Source organism: Saccostrea echinata, unplaced genomic scaffold (genome assembly GCF_033153115.1).
Source record: "Saccostrea echinata isolate AGI-Se365-2 ecotype Australia unplaced genomic scaffold, CSIRO_AGI_Sech_v1 ptg000030l, whole genome shotgun sequence".
NCBI classification, from domain to species: domain Eukaryota; kingdom Metazoa; phylum Mollusca; class Bivalvia; order Ostreida; family Ostreidae; genus Saccostrea; species Saccostrea echinata.
This window is the reverse complement of record NW_026889779.1, coordinates 7,290,994-7,312,739: the sequence shown is the minus strand read 5'-3', so window position 1 is coordinate 7,312,739 and position 21,746 is coordinate 7,290,994. Positions and strand designations below refer to the sequence as shown.

Below are 21,746 nucleotides of genomic sequence, written 5' to 3'. Positions count from 1 at the left end.
GATACTTGTGGCTTCTCAAATATATGGAATGAACAGGCCTTTTTAAATATAAAATGGCTAAAAATTATAGTTGAACAACGTCTTAAAGATCAGTACATACAGAAATGGCAAAGTGATATGCGCGATTCGTCTAAAGGTCATATGTATAGTATCTTCAAAACAGAATTTGGATTTGAAAAATATTTAGACTTTCTACCTAAAAAATTTAGAACAATTTTAATTAAATTAAGAACAGCAAATCATCATCTCCCAGTTGAGACTGGGAGATGGTTTGGAATTCCCAAAAATGATAGACTCTGTAATATCTGTAATAATGGACAAATAGCTGATGAGTATCACTATATTTTAGAATGTCAATTTTTCTCAGAATGCAGAAAAAAGTATCTACCTGGTAAATATTGTAATAGACCAAATTTCTACAAATTCTCAGAATTGTTGTCAACTGCTGACTCCAAGGTATTAATCAAACTATGCAGCTACATAGATAGGGTATATGCACAAGTCTGTCCTCCATAATTATTATTATTATTATTTTTTTTTTTTTTTTTTTTTTTTGGTTACTTTATAATTTGAATGTATTTCCGCCATTTCACGTGTATCTTGTATATTGTTTTTGTATATATTGTACATAGAACCTCATGTACCATTAATTGGTTTGAGTGAATAAATTGAACTTGAACTTATATCTAGGTACCGGTAATTATCACCTTTAATTGTGTTAAATTTTTATCATTGATTATGCCTGTCCAGTTAATTACAAGTGCTAATTCATTAAATTATTACTACATACTCATTTTATAATTACAGCATTATCAGTTTATTCAATATCACTTTACATAAAACATATAGTATGAAATATTTATAATTTATTTTTTTTAAAAAAGAGGAACAAACATCAGAGACTAAACTAAACTTTAACATTGAAAGTGTTCCGCTTCACTTTCTTTGTTAACTGTAGATTGGTAAACTACATGAAAATGATAAATGAATCCAAAATACAAAATACCACTCTGACTTATAGACTTGGAAAGCATATTGACCAAGCAAAAGTGCAAGAAAGTTAATTTATAGATAAATTGAGCGATCATAAAATTTGTGTTTTTCTCTTATAAAATGTAATGTTAATGCAATTCATTACTTTAAGAAAGTAATTGTAATTTAATTAATTACTTTTCTGAATGAGAGTAATGGTAATGGTAATTGTAATGGTAAAAATTCCAAAGTAATTGTAATGTAATGCATTACATTTCAAAGTAATTGACCCCAGGTCTGGCTGAAACGGGGGGTTGGGGGTTGGGTTTACACCCACTCGGTGAGGTAGTTGACATGCAGTATTCACATTACTTATTTTAATAAATTTCTTCATAAAAGATTGCCTTACTAGGGATTCACTTTAATACCATCTCATTAGTTTTGACAATCCTGTATTCATACACATTTGATTGTTGTATTTTGAGTATGAGGTATTGTAAATCGACTATACCATAAGTACAAGAAGTAATTTTTCCACAAAATTGGTTAATATCTATATTTAAAAAACTGATTTTTTTTAACTCATCGTAAAACCAAGTAGGCTTTTTAATATTTATCGTGCTCGAAAACTCCACTTCTTATTTACTCCATGTCCACATGCGTGGATCAAGATGGGGGTCAGGGAGGGGGTCCAGTCCCCTTCGCCACAATGAGTTATTTATGTACAAATCTAGAGTAAAGTAAGTAAAAAATGAAAATGACCTTGGACTCCTGTTAAAGAATTAAGTTAGTTGGTATAGGAAGAACCATATTTATGAAGTTTAAGAATTGACGAGAAGGAACCCCCCCCCCATCCCCCGAAATAAGATTTTCACGTTTGGGAAAGAAAATTTACGATTTTTTAGCTTGTCAACAAGTTTCTCAAATGGAATTTTCGTTTACTGATTACCCTGCTCCCTTTACCCCCTTAAAAATCACATCCAGCAAAAGTTGTTAACGTTCAAAAGACGGAAAAGATTCCAGTTGATTTCTTAAATATACTGGAAAGTCAATATATCCTGATATTGAATACAAATTAAAGATGATTTTACCTTAGGGACTAGGGGCAACAAAGTCACTCGAAAGCTTCTGAGAATCATCTGTCAGAGAAACTTGACTCGGACATGGCTATTATTTAACAATTATTATGCCTTTGTATGACAATATATTAATGTTTAAACAATGATTGAAAAAATTCTGAAAATTTCAAAATGAATATCGATGATACTTACCTTTTTTGTCGGGAAAAATAAAAAGAATCCGCAGTTTTAAAATAAATACAATTTTTAGGAACAAACGGAATGGCGTACAAGATCATGTCATAGAAGAAACGGGGGGGGGGGGGGAGGAATCTTTACTTTTTTTTATGATGACGCGTTGGGCAATATTTCATCCCTTGGAGGCTAATATAATCAGTGTTGCCCTCAACCCAAGTCAATATTTTGTATATCATTTTATCGATTCTTAATAATTTAGAAGTCCATCATATGCCCAATTACTGTATACAAGTACATAAAATTGAAACGGATTTTCTCTCTCTCTCTGAATTAAAATCGAGAGGGGGGATAACGTAAATATTTCAAAATAAATATTTTTCTTTACATTTATTTACAAGAACATTTATTTCTTTTCTCAGACCATTAATTTTGGAATTTAATCAGATGGTGTGTTGTAAAGTAGTTAATATTTTATAACAATTAGATTTAAAAGATGCATGTTTTCTACAAGGTCCTTAAAATTCATGTAATTTTTCATTTAAGTTTATGTATGTGTGTTGTTTTACATACATTGTACACAATACGTATGTTTACGTTTTTTGCGCATGTGCAATGCAGCGTTGTCAAGGACTTAGTCCTGAGACTAAGCGTATCGTATACGACTAGACTTACGCCAATTCGTGAAACGCAAATTACGCCCGACTAAATTTTGGCGTAAGCCCCGGAAGTACACCTAAGTTAAGGCCTAAATTTACGACTTTTGATGAAACGGGCCCCTGGGGATGATGTCATCTACCTCCCCGAGTGGGTGTACCCCCCCCCCCCCCTCCACAACTTCATCGTTTGTATTAAAAAGATTTCTTAGAACCGTAATTCTTCTTAAGGAATGACTAAAACGTTTTCAAATCAGTAAATTCGCTTTATTTTATGTTTGCGCTGGAACTTACGCCTACCCATGAGTAGACGTGAAATTTCGGCCTATCTTTAGTCCGGTGTAAAGATACGCTGTTTAATGAAACGCAAATCTTTGTGCTAGTCCCGAATTTACACCGGCGTACCGCTACGACTGGGCGTACGACCTTTGATGAAACGGGCCCCAGGTCTCCAAAACCACATAGATATTGTCAATCAGAAACTCGAGCATCTTTTTAATAAAAGGTAAAAATACAGTGTATTTTGAAGTACTTAATATATGTATTTTATATACTTAACAAACAAGATGTATTTGTTAAACACAAATGTCCGAAAGATGGTAAATGGTTGTGGACATATTATCTATGTGCATATCACTGTACGGGATTTTTGTTGACAGAGATGTTTTAATTGAAATTTGCCATTTAATGCTGTAAGCCAAACCCATCACCTCGTGATTTACTTCAACTTCTTTATGCCCCCGGATCGAAAGATCCCGGGGGTATATTGTTTTTGTCCTGTCTGTCTGTTTGTTTGTCTGTCTGTCTGTTGTCAACTTTAACCTTGCCCATAACTTTTGATTGGTTGGAGCTATGACTTTCATATTTCACTTGTGTATTCCTTATGACAAGACCTTTCTTTGAGTACCATCATATTTGACCTATTGACCTTGACCTTGGAGTTTGACCCACTTTTGCAAAATTTTATAAAACTTTATAACCTTGACCATAACTTCTGAACAGTTGGTGCTTGGGGTTTCAAACTTCACATGTGTATTTTTTGTGACAAGGCCTTCCTTTGGATACCAACAACTTTGACCTTTTGACCTTGACCTTGGAGTTTGACCTACTTTTGAAAAACTTTAACCTTGGCCATAACTATTGAACAGTCTGTGCTTGGGGTTTCAATCTTCACATGTGTATTCCTTGTGACAAGACCTTCCTCTGGATATCAACCTCTTTGACCCTTTGACCTTGACCTAGGAGTTTGACCTACTTTTGAAACGTTAACCTTAGCCATAAGTTTTGAACGGTTGGAGCTAGGACTTTCATACTTCACATATGTAATCCTTGTGACAAGACCTTCCTTTGGATACCAACCACTTTGACCTTTTGACCTTGACCTAGGAGTTTGACCTTCTTTTGTAAAACTTTAACCTTGGCCATAACTTTTGAATGGTTGATGCTAGGGCTATCATACTTCACATATGTAATCCTTGTTACATCACCTTTCTTTGGATACCAACAACTTTGACCTTGACCTTGATGTTTTACTTACGTTTAGAAAACTTTAACCTTCGCCATAACTTTTGAAAAATTGCAGCTAGGGCTTTCAAATTTTACAGGTATATTCCTCGAGACAAGACCTTTCTTTGGGTACCAACATTTCTTTTTTATCTTTTGGCCTGGATTTTGACTTGCATTTGAGAAACTTTAACCTTCGCCATAAGTTGCCATACGGGGGCATCAGTGTTTCACAAACACATCTTGTTTTAATTCTGCAACTGAATGGACCGGGGATTGAACCCGTCTGACCGCCACATTTTCTTACATATATATATATATATATATATATATATATATATATATATATATATATATATATATATATATATATATATATATATATATGTAAGAAAATGTGGCGGTCAGACGGGTTCAATCCCCGGTCCATTCAGTTGCAGAATTAAAACATATATATATATATATATATATATATATATATATATATATATATATATATATATATATATATATATATATATATATATATATATATATATATAAAGCACATTTTACAACAACTCTTAAACTAACATAACTGCCCTAAGTGAAGAAATATTAAATAAATCTAGAAAGCACAAAGAAACTTTTACAAGGATACCCACTTCCGCCCCAGCCCGGGTTGGAACTGTCGACCTACGGAATCTGTCTCCTAGCAGTACAGGAACAGCGTGCTAGACCGCTCGGCCATCAAGACAAGTCAAAAAACTTTCGATGCCGATGGAATTCTCGCGGCGCTGCCCTACACTACACGGTCATTGAGAATGGAAGTGAGATACAGTTATTTGGACATTAGTTTTATTAGAAGATCGTTACCAATACACGTTGTAATGAAATTAATTTTTATTTATAAAGCACATTTTACATCAACTCTTAGACTAAAATAACTGCCCTAAGTGAAGAAATATTAATATAGAAAGCACAAAGAAAATCACTTTTATAAGAGTTCTTATCCGTTTCATTTTTATTTTATATCGTTTTAAAGCATATGTGATGTGTTTCATATTCTAGACATATGTAAATATATAATTCCGACATGCTAGGATTACAAACTTACAAGTCTGGATTTTTGAACACGATTACTCTCCATAGTTCCTAACATCACTTTGTTTCTGATGTTGTCTTTGTGTCTGACGTCAGTGGGCAGGGACTATTGAAATTAATATGGGAAGCCTAAGAATGCAACGATAATCAGTTTGACGGTATATCGCGGTATATTTTTCCACGGTTCAATTCACGATACACTAAACTGATACCGCGGTTCGGTTCAATCGGTCCAGAATTTTCCGAATCGTCCGTTTTGTTTCCTTGTTTAGATGGCTTCTGCGCAAAACGTGAGGTCGACATAACGCATTAACGGCAGTTAAACTCATCTAAAGCATCTTACAGACCTCAGAATTAACACGGAGAAGGACTTTATGTGATTAAAAGTTATAGATGTTAAGACAAATGATAAACCCTTTATATCTAAACGTATTCTTTGGTAATACACGATATCTCTTTTTTTTTCAATAAAAATTCGCTGTCTCGTTGACTATAAAAACGTGTTAACACGAGAAATATGACAACTGGTTTTCTACGTAAATAAAAGGAATAAAAGAATGAATGTCTTCCTTTTTCATTCCAATTTAAAAGGAAGATTATTAGGAAAGGTCCCCGTAGTTCCCTGTAAATGTTCATCACTGGTTTAGAATATTGTCACAACTCAAAGATCTACCTATCAATCTAGTTCAAGTTAACAAAATGATATTTTATTATTATCAAAAATATGAACAACCCTGTCAAGTTTAAAATAATATGATGACAAACTTGAAAGACTTTTTAACCTTGTCATGTATCGTGATACATATCGTATCGTGAACTAAATACCGTGATACGTATCGTATCGTGAGGTTAGTGTATCGTTGCACCCCTAGGGAAGCCTCGTGTATTTTAACTATATTAGACAGCATTTTTTAAAATATTTACAATTTTATTTCACATATACATGTAAATTTAAGGAATCATTGTCTGTTGGGTATGCGTTTCCAATTATCGTTGATGTCATGGAATACCCAACAAACTAGACAGTGATTCCTTAAGTATAGAAACCTCCCCCCCTCCCCCCCCCCCCCCGAAAAAAAAGGTTACACGGATATGTCCGTATAGTGAATCGCTGCAAAGATCAGTGCAGCCGATTAAAAAATTTAAAAAAATAAATAAAGGGAGTAAACACATCAATATTTTGCATCATATTTCTTCTGCTAACTGTTGTTGTTAAAACACAAGTAATCGATGTAAATTAGCTTGCACAAAATTTAGCTGGCTACAGGACAAAAAATATTATGCTCTGGATTTCCGGGGAAATAGAAAGAAACAGTTGGAACTACAAACGCCACCATGGTGTAACCTTTAACCGATTTTATATTCTTTTTTATAATGCCAGCTGCCTGGGTAAAACCTAGATTTATCAACACTTCTTTTGTTCTGGGTTTTTATTTATTTACGCCCCCCCCCCCCCCTCTCTGTATAGAACAAAAATCCAGAATTTATGCTGATTTCGCATTGCTTAACAAGATGGCAACCTATTGAAATTTTATTAGCTACCCTAGCAATGCGTTCTTACAAACTTCCACACTGTTTGTCGATAAATTCCCTTTCCATCTGGTAAATTATCTACATAATTGTCAAATTTATTCACCTCTATGATATCAAGCTAAAAAAAATATTAAAAAAAAAGATCATATGGTGTGAAAAAAATACTGATATGATATGACTAATGAATAATTCATTATACAGGTATGTATTACCAGTAAACTTTGTATTCTCCCAGTTCATCTTAATTTGTCAATCCATATTTGTGCAAAACCAACAAAAAAAAAAAAAAAAAAAAAAAAAAAAAAAAAAAAAAAAGTCAAAGAATGAAAGATATTCTTTCTTGTGACAAACTCTGAATATTTGTCACGGTCATGTCAACATTGTAAACAATTTGTTTTTCGGCATTAAATAAATAATTAAGACTACTTTTCTGTTTGATAATAGAAATAAATCACGAGTGCCTTTTGAATAATTGTGTTGTGTTTGACCACGGGCTACTCAGATGGACCTAAAAACATGGTCCCGTCAAAGTGGTACATGTCATTCTACACCGCACGTGAGAAGAGGGGGGAGGGTGGCAGATTAACAAACCGTGACGGGATTATTGATGCATGTCAGCAGCCAGAAAAAATGTGTATCTGCACGATATGTCACGGTACAAGGTGTCTTAAAAACAATTAACATGTAACAACGTTAACTGTTTTAGTCTACGGCATTTTCATTCGGTTTTTGGACAAAGATGAAGATGTACCTGTTCTTATATGTTCTGATAGGAATAACTATTGGGAATGTGAAAGGTATGCATTTTGTTTTTATTTTAATTCATTCATTATTTTTCTTTACCGCGATATCGAATAAACTTTTTCCAAATTTTTAACGTTTGATATATGACTTTAACAGTTTTAGATACATTTTCACACAGTATAAAATTCGGCGACTTTGCAATTGATATAACATTTTTAAAAAAAATGTCGAACTTAATACATGTAAGTAACTTTAATATTAATTTCCCCACAGGTATTTATATTATTATTTCTTAAGTACGGAGAGACAAATCTTATGAATAATTTTCATAGACTTATCTTAATAAATGTTTTACAGGTCAAATGTGCTCGGACTGTGTACATTTAGATTACACAGTGAAAGGACTTCGTACTATTTCCCGAACTCTGCTGGATTCTCTTCTCTTAGATACTTTCAACCCAGACTGTCTCCATGACAACCAGAAGCTTCACATCAAGTGTCCACGTAATGATAGTGCTGGTTTGGTGGTGAAATGTAAAAAGACCCACGTTATTGTACAGGCCAGAGGGATACAAAGGGTAGAAGCCGGTAATATCTAACACAGTCCATGATGTTAATATTATTATGGATATGTATGCACATGTAAAAAAAAAAAAAAACCCAAAACTTTGAAAGAAATATCTTTTAGATTTAATGGCGATTCCATTCAGTCAACTAAACCTTACGAAAATAAGATAAAGATATTTTAAGATTCATTATTTTTGCGATTTTAATTAATTTGTACTGCAAGATAGCGAGAAAAAAAATTATTTTTACTAACATTGAAATTTTAAACATTTTCCCTCTCCCCTGAAAATCCAAGAAATTAAATAAAATGAAGATATGAATGAGATAAAAGAGAGAAAAAAAGAATACATACATTATGTTTGCATTTATTTCTTGTTGTTATAGGTGCTGAGGTAAATTTGGTAGCGGTTGAGCGACGTTGTGCTTTAGTTGATGCTTCACAAGAAAACAATTGTGTCAACCACATGGAGGACAACACTGTATCCTCGTATATTTCCAAAACCCTGGCACATCTGACGGACACGTGGACTACAGTCAATTATACAGGCGCCAACTGTTTTTCTGACACCCATCATGACGTCACGACAGAAGCGCCCGTTGAAACGAAAAAACATACTGCGCAATATGCCGATTTCACAACTGTGACCAATGTAAAAGAACCAATCAGTGCAGACGTATTACGTGAAAAAATAAATACTGTGAATTCTACTCGAAGCGTTTCAATGGAAAATGTCCAGATTTTGAACACTACTGGAAATTTCGAAGAAAGTACACAGATAGCGAATGTTACATTAGCATTTTCAGCAAATGATTCCATGGTTCTTTCAACAAACTCAAGCAGTGACATTGATTTAGGGAGAAAACAGGAATTGAACAAGAATGTAAGGAAATTCATCAATTATATCAGAAGTTACAACAGAGCACCTGCCAAGAAATGCAGTGAATTGATACTAGTGATGTCACTTTTAGCGATATATCTAATTGATAACTTTCTTAGGGCTGCAACAATCTGAATAAGTAAAGATAGCACAGAATTACAATGTATCATGCTTTTTTTTTTTTTTTTAAAGTTATTTAATGGTCATGTTATATAATGTTTTGTTTTACTTTTTAAATAAAAGAACTTTAAAACCCAATAGGTGATTATATAGACAGAGGAAGTTTAAAGGGAAAGGTTTACCTGTAAAAATAAGCATGTAGTGTACAAAGTACTGACCACTTTCTTGTAAAAGAATTATTATTTAAGCATAAATTTGATCTAAGAATTGATATAAAGATCCTATAATACATGTCTGGATAAAATATACAACTGGAATATTTGAAAACAGGAAAAGTTTGGCCCTTTCACATTTGAAAACAATTTCGCCCTGTTCACACCCCTCGCAACTGGGCTGGATTAAAACGGGGCGAATTCAAGGAAGACAGCATTGTCTTTTTAATATACCTGTTTCTGGGCGAATTTAACACGGGGCAAAATTGTTTTCTAAAAAACTCCAAAGAACTTTAAGAAAATCTAAATTCTCGAAAGTCAGTAACATCAAAACGTACGACTTTTCCACACTTCATACAACCATTCTTCACGATAAATTAAAAACTAGGCTCTTTGACATCATAGACAACTACTTCTGCAATAAAAATGGAAGTTAGAAAATTTCGTGTCTTGTGATCTGTCATCAACACTTTTTTTTTTTTAAATCACAAAAGTACAAAAGTACTCTAAAGTGGATATTGAAAGGATGCTGGAGTTCCTCATTGACAACATTTATGTAATCTTCGGAGACCAGGACTTCTAACAAACTGTTGGTATGCTTACTCCTCCTAGGCTTCTGATCCCACCTCTGGAATTTCTGGGGGTTCGTGTTTTGTTCCATGTTCACAGATTTGTATTGTTTGTAGATTTTTTTGAGATCGATCACTGATTGTTATCTTCACCTTTTTCATTGCAAATGTGTAAGGGCGAAAATAACCCTGTATACAGTACACTAACACTTTCCGTGTCTAAGTGAACGAAAGCAATTCTGTACACCACCTTTGATTAAATTTGAGATTATTTCTGAACCACAACTGATATAAATCATATTGCTCAAAATGTCGAATAAATCTATAATCAAGATCATAAGCATGGACCTTGGAAAATACAAAACCATACCAAACTGTTTCTGGGCGAATTTAACACGGGGCAAAATTGTTTTCTAAAAAACTCCAAAGAACTTTAAGAAAATCTAAATTCTCGAAAGTCAGTAACATCAAAACGTACGACTTTTCCACACTTCATACAACCATTCTTCACGATAAATTAAAAACTAGGCTCTTTGACATCATAGACAACTACTTCTGCAATAAAAATGGAAGTTAGAAAATTTCGTGTCTTGTGATCTGTCATCAACACTTTTTTTTTTAAATCACAAAAGTACAAAAGTACTCTAAAGTGGATATTGAAAGGATGCTGGAGTTCCTCATTGACAACATTTATGTAATCTTCGGAGACCAGGACTTCTAACAAACTGTTGGTATGCTTACTCCTCCTAGGCTTCTGATCCCACCTCTGGAATTTCTGGGGGTTCGTGTTTTGTTCCATGTTCACAGATTTGTATTGTTTGTAGATTTTTTTGAGATCGATCACTGATTGTTATCTTCACCTTTTTCATTGCAAATGTGTAAGGGCGAAAATAACCCTGTATACAGTACACTAACACTTTCCGTGTCTAAGTGAACGAAAGCAATTCTGTACACCACCTTTGATTAAATTTGAGATTATTTCTGAACCACAACTGATATAAATCATATTGCTCAAAATGTCGAATAAATCTATAATCAAGATCATAAGCATGGACCTTGGAAAATACAAAACCATAACCTGAACATTTTTATCAAAAAATAAAAGAGGGTGTTGCAGAAACTCGCGATTATTCCCTAAATCGAGAAGGACATTTAAGGACATACGCAACGTACCTTACCTACTGATAATTTTTCAAGATATTCTTAATTTAAGATTATAGTGTCATCAGATGTTCGTAGACAAAAAAATCAGCATGCATTACCAGGGGTTTTGAAAAGATATTAATTAATGAAAATTCTTGCATAATTCAAAGAAAAATATACAAAAATTACTAAACATATATTCTAGATGTTTTGTTTATCCAAATTTGTTTTAGAAAAAATGTACAACAGCATATATAGACATTAAAATGTAGCACACAGTTCCTTTAAGCATTGGAACTCTTCAACTCCAGGGAAAAAGACAATACAGTTCAAACTACGCTGCGTATGTCCTTAAATACCCACGACGCGTGGAGAGTTAGCCTATCTCTAAATATAGATCTATAACGCTACGTAGATGACTTTATTTATACGGCGGGTATGTCCAGTCCAGCTTGTTATAGCAAAACATTTCACATTTTACGTTTGTTTAATGCATAGTTTTTCCTAACATAGGCTGGCGACCTGTTAGTAAACTTTTCATATCTATGGTCACTGTCGCCATATTGCACAAGAAAAGTTAGAACGATAAAAGCACAGCTAATGGCAAGTGCACCTCGCACATCATTTTGAAAGATGTACTGTATAAACAGCGTGCGTTAATATTTTTCAATATATAAAAATGTGTCGAATAATTACGCTGTTGATGCAATATCCAAGAAGTTTCATCGAGTCATTTCAAGTCAAATCTGAGCCACTAATTAACAGAACAATAATGAAATGAGTATGAAAAAAATAAATTATCTAAAATGATAGTATTTTATTTTTTTAAGGAAGCTCTAAACACTGCTCAGTAAAGAGTTCAAATTCCATGGTAGTTTTATGCAGTTAGAGTGATCTGCCCTTTGATGTGAAATGGAATAAATGAAACTCTACAGTTGATGACACAATTTAGAATAGATTAAAGTATTCGTAACATTATATTAGATCAAAATAAAGTAATTAAAACATTGTTTGCATGTACATTCCCAATGTAAGTAAACAACAGTGATTCCTGTTCATTAATACTTCATTGTCTTGAATTATTTTTTGTGGAGAAATATGGCAGGTACCCTATATTGAAAATGAACTAGAAAAATTCAATATGAACGCCTGTATGTTATAAAATTTTCTCAAAGTCCAAAAAACATTTTTTTTTGTCAGTGTTGAGAGTTTCCTTAAGACAACGCCACTATATAATAACATTAAATGTATGACTAATTAGTTTTAGATGACAATATCAAGGAAAACAATTTAATTCTGTATACATTTAAAATATTACCCATTAACTTTGACACTCTCTCTCTCTCTCGATGTTACATTGTACTTCCATTTATATAAGGAAAAAATGTATATAAGCCATTCCAGGATTCGAACCCATTCTCAGGTAAAAAGAATCTTCGCATAGAGTCCACACGCTTTACCCTAGACCAGCTCCGACACTGAAGTATCATGTGCTATTTTATGTGCACATTTTGCATCTCGGATGGATAATAATTTTTATTCGATTTTTGTGATTTTCAAAAATATGCCTCTTTGAAACAAAAATCGGAAATGGCAGTTTTGAAGAAAAATCCTGTCTCTTTGTGCGTATATCAAATTTATTTTGTTTCAAGGAGGCAATTTTTCAGAACAATGGGGATTCCCTATTTGAAAAACAGAAAACATGACTTATTTTGCTATGTGACTAATTTACACTTCATTTAATGGCAAATTGGTAGTCGATATGCAGTTTCTAAATATCGCTCTACATTGTGCTGTATATACCGTTGTATCTGAAAAAATTTAAGACCGTTTTCTGTCACTTAAAAATTTTCTTTTAAACTGCTACAACTTTAGGGAAAATAACAAAAGAACTGCAACACCCTCTTTTACACTAGTAATATTAATTTGATTACAGGTGTTCTCTATCTGTAGGGTTCTTGCTATCTGCGTAATGGGTGCTAATATTTGAATAAACTTTTACTAGACAACTTAAGGTTACCCGTTTGTTAAATTTGGCTGAACTGCATCAATCTTGTTTTTTTTCCATTAGGAGAGAATATTAGTACTATAAAAATGAAACTTCTGTCCCATCCCCTGCTTCCTTAAAATCTCCATCATTTCCTGTGCCCCCTTAAAGGGATGTGCTTTGTATGTCTTATGTAAAGTTTTTTATAGATTCAATTGGTTCTTAAAACTTAAATTTGTAGCAACGAAAACTTACTATAGGAAGAACAAAATAAAATAAAGTATTTTTATTTATCTTAAAAAGAGTCATTTTTACTTTGTAGGGAATGCAAAAATATGCATTTTTTTAATTCATTTTCATAAATAGGTAGTTTATGATCCAAGCAAACCATTGATCGAATTCCCTCAATTGTGTCAGAATCACGATTTTGACACACCTCTAGATAATAACCAAAAGCTTGCTCATTTCTTATAATTAATGTGAGTCAATAAACATTCAATGAATACAATTTCATGACATGGATGCTATAGATGAAAGAGAAATAGATAAACATATTGACAACATGATAATAAAATGTTCATTCCTCAATGACATTGGGAGACACCATATGATACAAAAATGCTGCTGAAGCAAGAATATCTTTTCTACATTAAGTCTTTTATATGTGACATAAAATGAAATAACTTAATGCATTGATGCTGAAAGAAGCAGCTCCATTTCTGAGATAATCACTTATGAGGTGTCAGATGAAGAGACAATATGACAAACATAATGACCATTCCCAGAATTTTAATCAATCAAATAGTGAAATGAAGCAACGAGAAAGAAGAGCTATCGGTAAAACAAAATGGCGCTCCATCTTCTACTCTTGTCGGTTCTTGTGCGCAAAACATCTTCAATGGCAGCTGATGCACGGACCGTTGCAGTTGGAGGATTGTTTGATCTAGAGAAATATGAAAACAATGGATACTCAGAACTTCTAAGCGCCATAATAGCTGTGGAGCATGTCAACAGTGTAATGGAAGATTTCAAACTTAGATTAATTGCTAACAATTCACAGGTATTTTTTTTTATATTGGTAGTATAAACACTGTGGTGTTTTAGAAAAATGAAACTGTGATATAATTTGTTATAACCAAGTCACACGATGCAACCGTTTTTTTTTTTGTTATTTCAGTGTAACCCTGGAATCGCTATTGATGCTTTATTTGATTTTATTCACCGAAAACCTCTTTTAGCCTTTGTTTTGGGTAGTGGATGTTCGGACGTGACAAAAGCGCTGGCTGAGATAGTCCCTTACTGGAACACTATACTGGTATATGTTACAGTTGAAAAAGGAGAGTCCTAGATGATTAAATGATTGTTGCAAATGAATACATTTTTATTGTTGTAAATGTATTTTTGAAACTTAGAAAGTGATATCTGTTTACAGAAATATAATTGCAAAATACTTCAGACTATCTTATTAAACTGAATTTTAGATATCACACGCTTCCACCTCTCCGACCCTCAGTAAGAGGAAAAAATATCCAACATTTTTTAGACTAGCTCCAACTGAGCATGCCAAAAACATAGCTAGGAGCCAATTTATCACGCACTTTGGTTGGAGGAAAGTCGCTACTGTCGTGGAGGATTCATTCTCTCTTGTAAGTAGACTGGTACCTAACACATGGCCTTTTAAATCCGGTATAATAGAATATATAATAATCTTCACTGTTATATAATGTAAGAGAAAGACTACAGCAAACAAACCTGATTGTAAAAGTAATACTTGCGAGACAGATTTTTTTTGACATTTTCAAATGTGCACTCGTGAAAATACCGAAAAATCCTGCCCCACTCATAAAATGAATTCCAAATCCAACTACAAAACATTGAATATCCTCTATTCATTAAATGCTTGATGTTCATCTGAATGTAGTAGCCTATATGGCCTTTAAAAATAATGCAACAACTGATGTTTTCAAGAAAGCTACTAGTATTATCATTTCAAATAACAAAAAAATTGTGGATATTATGAATTGTAGGCAATGAAGAGTTCTACAGAGTTCTTGTACAAAAACAACATCACAATCACAGAATCTCTGGAATTAGATAACAGTTATGAGAGTCTTAAGAAAAAGATGGTCGAATTAAAGGTAAGCCAACACTTTTGCAAATGTTATCTAAGTACGCCACAAAGTAATGTTTTACTATTATATTTTCAGGTAAAAAATGTAAGGATTTTCATAGTAGCTTCATCGAAAAGAACAAGCAGAAAAATTTTATGTGAGGTAAGGTAATAGTACATGTAAAAAATTGTTCATCGATTTACTAACGAATTACACCATTTCTTTGGATAAATTAGTTCTTAGCAAAACCGAACAAGGAAGAATTTGTCTTCTGCTGGCCTTTACTTAATCGTATGATTTAAAAATTCCCACTTTTTTGCTAGTGTTACTGATTTCTGTGTAAAATACATGGTCCATGGTTTTATCTTTTATCTCTACATGCTATAGGCATTCAGACTGGACATGTGTAGTTCTCGGCATGTCTGGATATTTATTGGGAATTTTGAAGCAGAATGGTGGGAGGTAACCGACACAGGGTGTACTTTGTCACAAATGAGACAAGCTTCTAATGGAAGCATAATAACAGGGCGTTATTCTGGAAGAAACGATGAAATTTACAAAGTTCACAATCTGGTATGTTATCTTCGATAAGCTTTGTACATTTTATATCAATCATACACAATGAAATAGAGTTTTTATAAGATTTTATGATTTTTTTTCTTAATGCTCTCAATCTCACACTCTTTCCAGACGAGAGACGATTTTCTGTCTTTCTATGAGGGACGAAATGGAACGTTTCCTATCAGTCCTTACGCGTATAGTGCCTTTGATACAGTTTGGACAATTGCTTTAGCTGTTAAGACCATCCACAGCAATGGACTTCTGTCATCTTTGATAAACACTTCCTATACAAGTAGAGAGAATCTCACGAATAACATGATGGATATAATATCCAAAATACACTTCCTTGGACTTTCAGTAAGTGTCGGTTAAACTCCATAAATTCCCTATAAAAGACGATTTTTTGTGTGTGCTAATATTCATTTCATGACAGGTATAATATATGAATGATATATAATACGTGAAACTGCGTTTGTGGACAAAGAAAATTAAAGAATTGTTTTTCTTTCCAAAGAAATATAAACTAAAAATCTTAGACCATCAAGCTTAAAAAAAGGTCGAGTTTATCTGACCTAGCTATTTGCTTTTTCAGAAATGGCGAAGAATAAAGAGTTTTTCATAACACATTTGTTTGTCACGGTTTTTCAGTGTATCTATCTAGCTGTTGCAAAATTATAATGTTATTTGATAATAGTTATGTTACGGGAAAATGCGCAAAGCACTGAGTTGCTGATCCTCATTGGTGTTAACTTGATGAACTGCCTATAATTTCAGGGACTTGTTACCTTTGATGGCCCGGATAGAACCGAAAGAGCAGCTTTATTTCAGAATCAAGGTGAACATCGAAAGCTTATTATGATACATCAACGACTTAACTGTTTAAAAACGTTATAATAAAGCGTGGTTGCAACAGGATTTAATATATAATTAGCTAATCATTTACAATTACAATAATTGCACCTGCTAATGAAATGAAATCTGATATTATTAAAGACAATTGTTATGTTTTCCAATACATTTGTTTAAAAAATTGAAGCACATTGTGTCACTAGTTCTAAAGAATACGTTTCATATTTCTGTATCAGATGGTATGAGAAGGCTTGTTGCTGTATATGATGTAGTGGAAAATCGTCTAAATTTTAATTGTTCCGAGTGTTACGAGATCAGCTGGGGAAGTAGGGATTCATACTACCAATCTAAAACTGAAATAATTTACAATTAAAACATTAATTTTACTATCATGGTTGTGTAATTGAATTCAGGTGTAGCTTATCTTTTAGACAGGAACCTGGTCCCAGCTGACTCTAGTCTGATTCTGGTGAAACATTTAAAAATCGGTTTCACCGTATCCTGTATTGTCATCTCAATTTGTTTACTGGGAATAGTGATGTCTTTTTCCTTTCTGATTTTCAATGTCTATCACCGAAAAAAGAGGTACTCTTACAAGAAAAAGAATTTTCAAAAGTAATCAAGTTTTTATCTGTGCTTTAATATAAGCTATCCTATAATTTTGAAATTGCTTGTATTCGTTCCAAGAACTATATACCGAATTTAAAACAATATGTTAATATTACGTTGGCAGGTTCATCAAACTTTCTAGTCCTAAGCTGAACAATGTGACTGTGCTGGGATGTGTCTGCGTATATTCTGGGATCATACTTCTTAGCTTCGATGTACAACTGCTCCCAGACAACCTCTTTTCAGTGTTCTGCCATGTTAGTAGATATTAAAAATATTCACTATGATTGATTTAAAATGAAAGTCTTTCAGTAAAAACTAGAGATCTGTTATTTTCAGATAAGAACCTTTATCTTTGCTGTTGGATTTTCAATGGCGTTTGGTTCCATGTTCATAAAGACGTACAGGGTTCATCAAATATTTACACAAGTGAACAGCGGATTTGTCAAGAGGAAGGCAAGCTCTTATAGATACATTTATTTTAACCCTAAGAATAAATGATTTTGAGATTAATTTTGTTTTGTTTTTTTTGCATGTACAGATGCTACAAGACAAGCATTTACTTATAACTGTAAGCATATTAGCACTACTGGACATTATTGGCGCAGTTTTATGGATTCTGGTGGACCCTATGTACAAACACGTCCAAAATCTTACACATGTGGTTCGTTTGTTTGATTTTTTCCTTGTTAATGCTAATTTTCAATGTTCACTTACCACTTTATTCTGTAAGAGTTCATTACAGGATTATGTGGAAGACGAAGACATTCTATATGTATATCAGACAACGCATTGCAACTGTGTACATATGGAGAAATGGTTGTCTGGGTTCTATGCCTTCAAAGGACTCCTGCTTCTGTTTGGTTGCTACATGACTTGGGAAACTCGCAATGTGAGCATTCCAGCTCTTAATGACGTCCGCTACATTGGAATGAGTGTCTACAATGTCGTCATTATGAGTATTTTTGTGGTTGTGATATCCAATGTACTGACGGATGAGCCAGTACTCGCTGTGATTCTGGAAAGCGTGTGTATTTTCATCTCAGCAACTGCCATATTATGTCTTCTATTCATTCCTAAGGTATACTAGAGCTCTAATGCAGTAATATATCCGAGTAAAATGTTTGCATGTAACGGAGTTTTGATTAATTTGTAGCAATATAAATAAATGAATTTATTTATATCACTTGCAGTTACCTTGCCATATACCTCTCTCGTAAAAACGCTATAGGCGAAGTTATTGCTATTTGCATAATACATGGAACTTTATAATTTCTAAATGTTTATTTGACAAACAAGAACTTTAATTATGTTTCTTTTGCAGAAATAATCGCAATAATATCACGTCTTTAATATAAAATTTCTTATTTATCTTAAAGGTGTCGATTATCATGAGAAAAAAACAGCAAGATTCATTGTACGCTCCTGGATTTGTGGTAGCATCTAAAACAATGCGTTTTCCAGTTGATGACAAACAGGAACAAAAATTCAGAGCTGAAGTTCAAAACAGAGCATTAAAAAAAGAACTGATTGAGGTTATTATTTTTCAAGTTTTCCAAAATACTGTATTAATATTTATCTTGTGATCAAGAAGGGATAAAAGATTACTTCTGGTAACTCGATATTTTGAAATATTTTATGCTAGTTATTCTACTTTATGAAATATTATGGCATAATCAATATCACCCTGCGACGTTGAAGTGAAATGTCTTACATCATGTAAGTTAGAACATGAAGTTCAAAGGTTAGAGAGATTGTTGGAGGGAGAACCAGAGCCCTATCCAGATATTACAGAGGACATCCTTTCTCTTCTATCAGAGACTCATGTGGACACTTCTTCGAGGATGCCTTCAAACAAAAGGTAATGGCACGGAAGTTTCAAAATCTATTTCATATGCAATTAATTGTACACAAATAACACACTTTATCTATAATTTATGCGGATAGCAGTCTATCAGTTGGAAGCAGTGTTTATTCTGACGACGATGAAGAAAAGTCCATATCAACAGAAGACACCGGCAGGATTCATATGACCTTATATCCTCCTCGTGTGACCTTCTTATCCTCAAAAATACAAAACTCAGTAGATTTATTTGAACAACAGGATCAGAAACTGTGCACAAAAGAAATAATGTGGAGAATTGCTTCGAGGAAACTGGATAAAGTAGAGGATTTCGTAGAAATAACTGGATATGACGGAAGTTAGTTTTGTAAAGAAAAATAAACTGTTAGACCAAAGATAAATACCATAAATGTAGTACGTAAAAATTTATTTATTTATTCTGTGTTATTGAAAATATTTGTATATTTCTAAAAATATTATTTCTTTATATCATTATGAAAACATACAATCAATTGGCCATGGTTTTTTCACAATAATTCATTATATAATATTTTGCAAAAAATCATAATTTACAGATTGACAGAAACACGTTGAATATTGAATATTTATAAATTTATGAAAAAATTGATATAAAAGTTCATTAAACTTCATATTAACTTAATTCATATCCAAACAAGGTCAAAACGTCAAGTATGTTAGTACCCAAAGAAAGGTCTTGTCACAAGAAATACACAAATGAAATATGAAAGCCCTAGCACAAACTGTTCAAAAGTTATGAGCAAAGTTAAAGTTTTTTGCGGACAAACAGAAAAACAGACAGACAGACAGACTGGCCAAACACTTTAGCCCACAAATCTTCGATTACGTTAGCATAAAAAATTAAAGAAAGTAAGAAAGTTAGCTCTACTGGTTGTAATTGTGACAAATTGTGACAAATCCGTGCTGTCCATTTTTATTCTGTTATTTCCATGCTCACAATTACAAACAATTCATTTGTAATACGTTTAATAAACGTGAAATTCTAGGTTTCTCAAAGTCATACTGTAACTAAGGCGATTTTCGTCTGCATTCCTTTGTTGTACTATCGGTGAATACAATTGTCAGGTGGGTTCCCTGACCAAAACAGATGATCACGGGTATTGTAATATGAAAAAAAAAAACTAACTGTTTAAATGCCTAAGGGATGCTGCTCGTTTTCCCTAACCTTGAAGCGCTGGTGTTCTGAACGTGGTGCAGAGTGCATTTTTATATGCATTTTCTAGTTAACAACGGAGCAACAAATTACAAACGCCCGTGGCATCTTTCATAGTTTCTACTCTGTATTTTTTCATCTAAACATTTTTTTTTCAATTTTTTTTTTCCAATCCATTTGATATCGATCATACAATAAAGCGCATTGAAGTGGTAAAATTCTCCGTTTGAATGGAAGGTTTTGAGCTTTCTTTAGAACGTTGATTGTCATATAATGACACGCCCATTTCGTTAGAAAGTAAAAACAACGCTCAAATGGTTCATTCGAATACCTGTAGAACAGGTATTCGATAAATATAATAGCCAATCAAATTGACAGTCTATACATAAACACCAAGTAAACACGTGTTCGACCGATACATGTGTTGTGGTAACTCCAATAAACAGGATAAATTCTTAAAGTGACAGTACGGCGCATTTCATCAAAAAACTGACTTGATAAAATTTTCCGACAAGATTTGGTATTTTTTTACTGCTCATAAATGTATAAACTTTCAGAAAATTACAACTGTCACAATTAAATAATTTAGATTATTTCGTTAAAATTAATAGTTATTTATGGGACGTAAATATATACATCGCAACGTGTTCGGGGTTCCACATTCCATGCTATGCACGCATGCGTAGTTTTCATAAACAAAACAGCATGGTTAGAGAGGGAAGCCCGGTAGGCCAGCTACATTGACAAAGTCGACCAAAAAGAAAAAGAAACTGAAAATAGAACTTGAAAAAGCAACTTTCCTGACTAAAATTTAGTTTGGAGATTAATATAATCGCTGGATAAGGAAGAAACGGGAACTCGGCGACACTCGTGCAGGGCTCTCGAAGGTTCTATTCGACAGGCTTGTTGATACTTGTTATCATTTCTCATTTTTCCATCGCTTTCAAAGAAAAAAATTAGTGTAAACTCAACATAAAAATACACCTTTGACTTATAAATATTGTTGCCATTTGAAGTGCTATTTTTTTTTAACTGTGCAGAAAAATATTTTGTTTGACATTTGCCGCGATAACGTATGATTAGTTGGTTTTTCCTTTCTCGGACCCCAATACACAAAACGTCAACATTTGTACTTTTAATTCTGTTAAATTCGCCTGAAAGCAGACTAAAATCTTTACAATTATTATTTTAGATTATTTTATCAGAAAGTTATGATAATTTGCTTTTGAAAATTGCTTTTACCTAATATTCATTATAATTGTAAACTATACAGTGTAGGCACGTGTCATTTTAGAATTCACGTGGTACTAATAAACAGATCTAAGATTGCTCCAGTTCGTACGACCCTTGATTTTCCGGCA

General features: G+C 33.1%; 2 protein-coding genes across 2 annotated transcripts; both read left to right on the top strand.

The window, feature by feature from the left end:
• Nucleotides 1-7,739: 7,739 nt before the first annotated feature.
• LOC133196037 (uncharacterized) lies at nucleotides 7,740-9,335 on the top strand. Its single transcript, XM_061331987.1, has 3 exons — nucleotides 7,740-7,797; nucleotides 8,102-8,332; nucleotides 8,696-9,335. Exons 1-3 carry the CDS (start codon nucleotides 7,740-7,742, stop codon nucleotides 9,322-9,324), a joined length of 918 nt encoding a protein of 305 aa, XP_061187971.1. The 3' UTR covers nucleotides 9,325-9,335.
• Nucleotides 9,336-14,067: 4,732 nt separating this feature from the next.
• On the top strand, nucleotides 14,068-19,556 carry LOC133196036 (gamma-aminobutyric acid type B receptor subunit 2-like). The gene is made up of 15 exons (XM_061331986.1): nucleotides 14,068-14,280; nucleotides 14,398-14,535; nucleotides 14,702-14,866; nucleotides 15,248-15,358; nucleotides 15,719-15,904; nucleotides 16,022-16,249; nucleotides 16,667-16,727; nucleotides 16,978-17,067; nucleotides 17,155-17,326; nucleotides 17,475-17,607; nucleotides 17,690-17,806; nucleotides 18,096-18,431; nucleotides 18,730-18,885; nucleotides 19,075-19,211; nucleotides 19,298-19,556. Exons 1-15 carry the CDS (start codon nucleotides 14,068-14,070, stop codon nucleotides 19,554-19,556), a joined length of 2,502 nt encoding a protein of 833 aa, XP_061187970.1.
• Nucleotides 19,557-21,746: the final 2,190 nt, after the last annotated feature.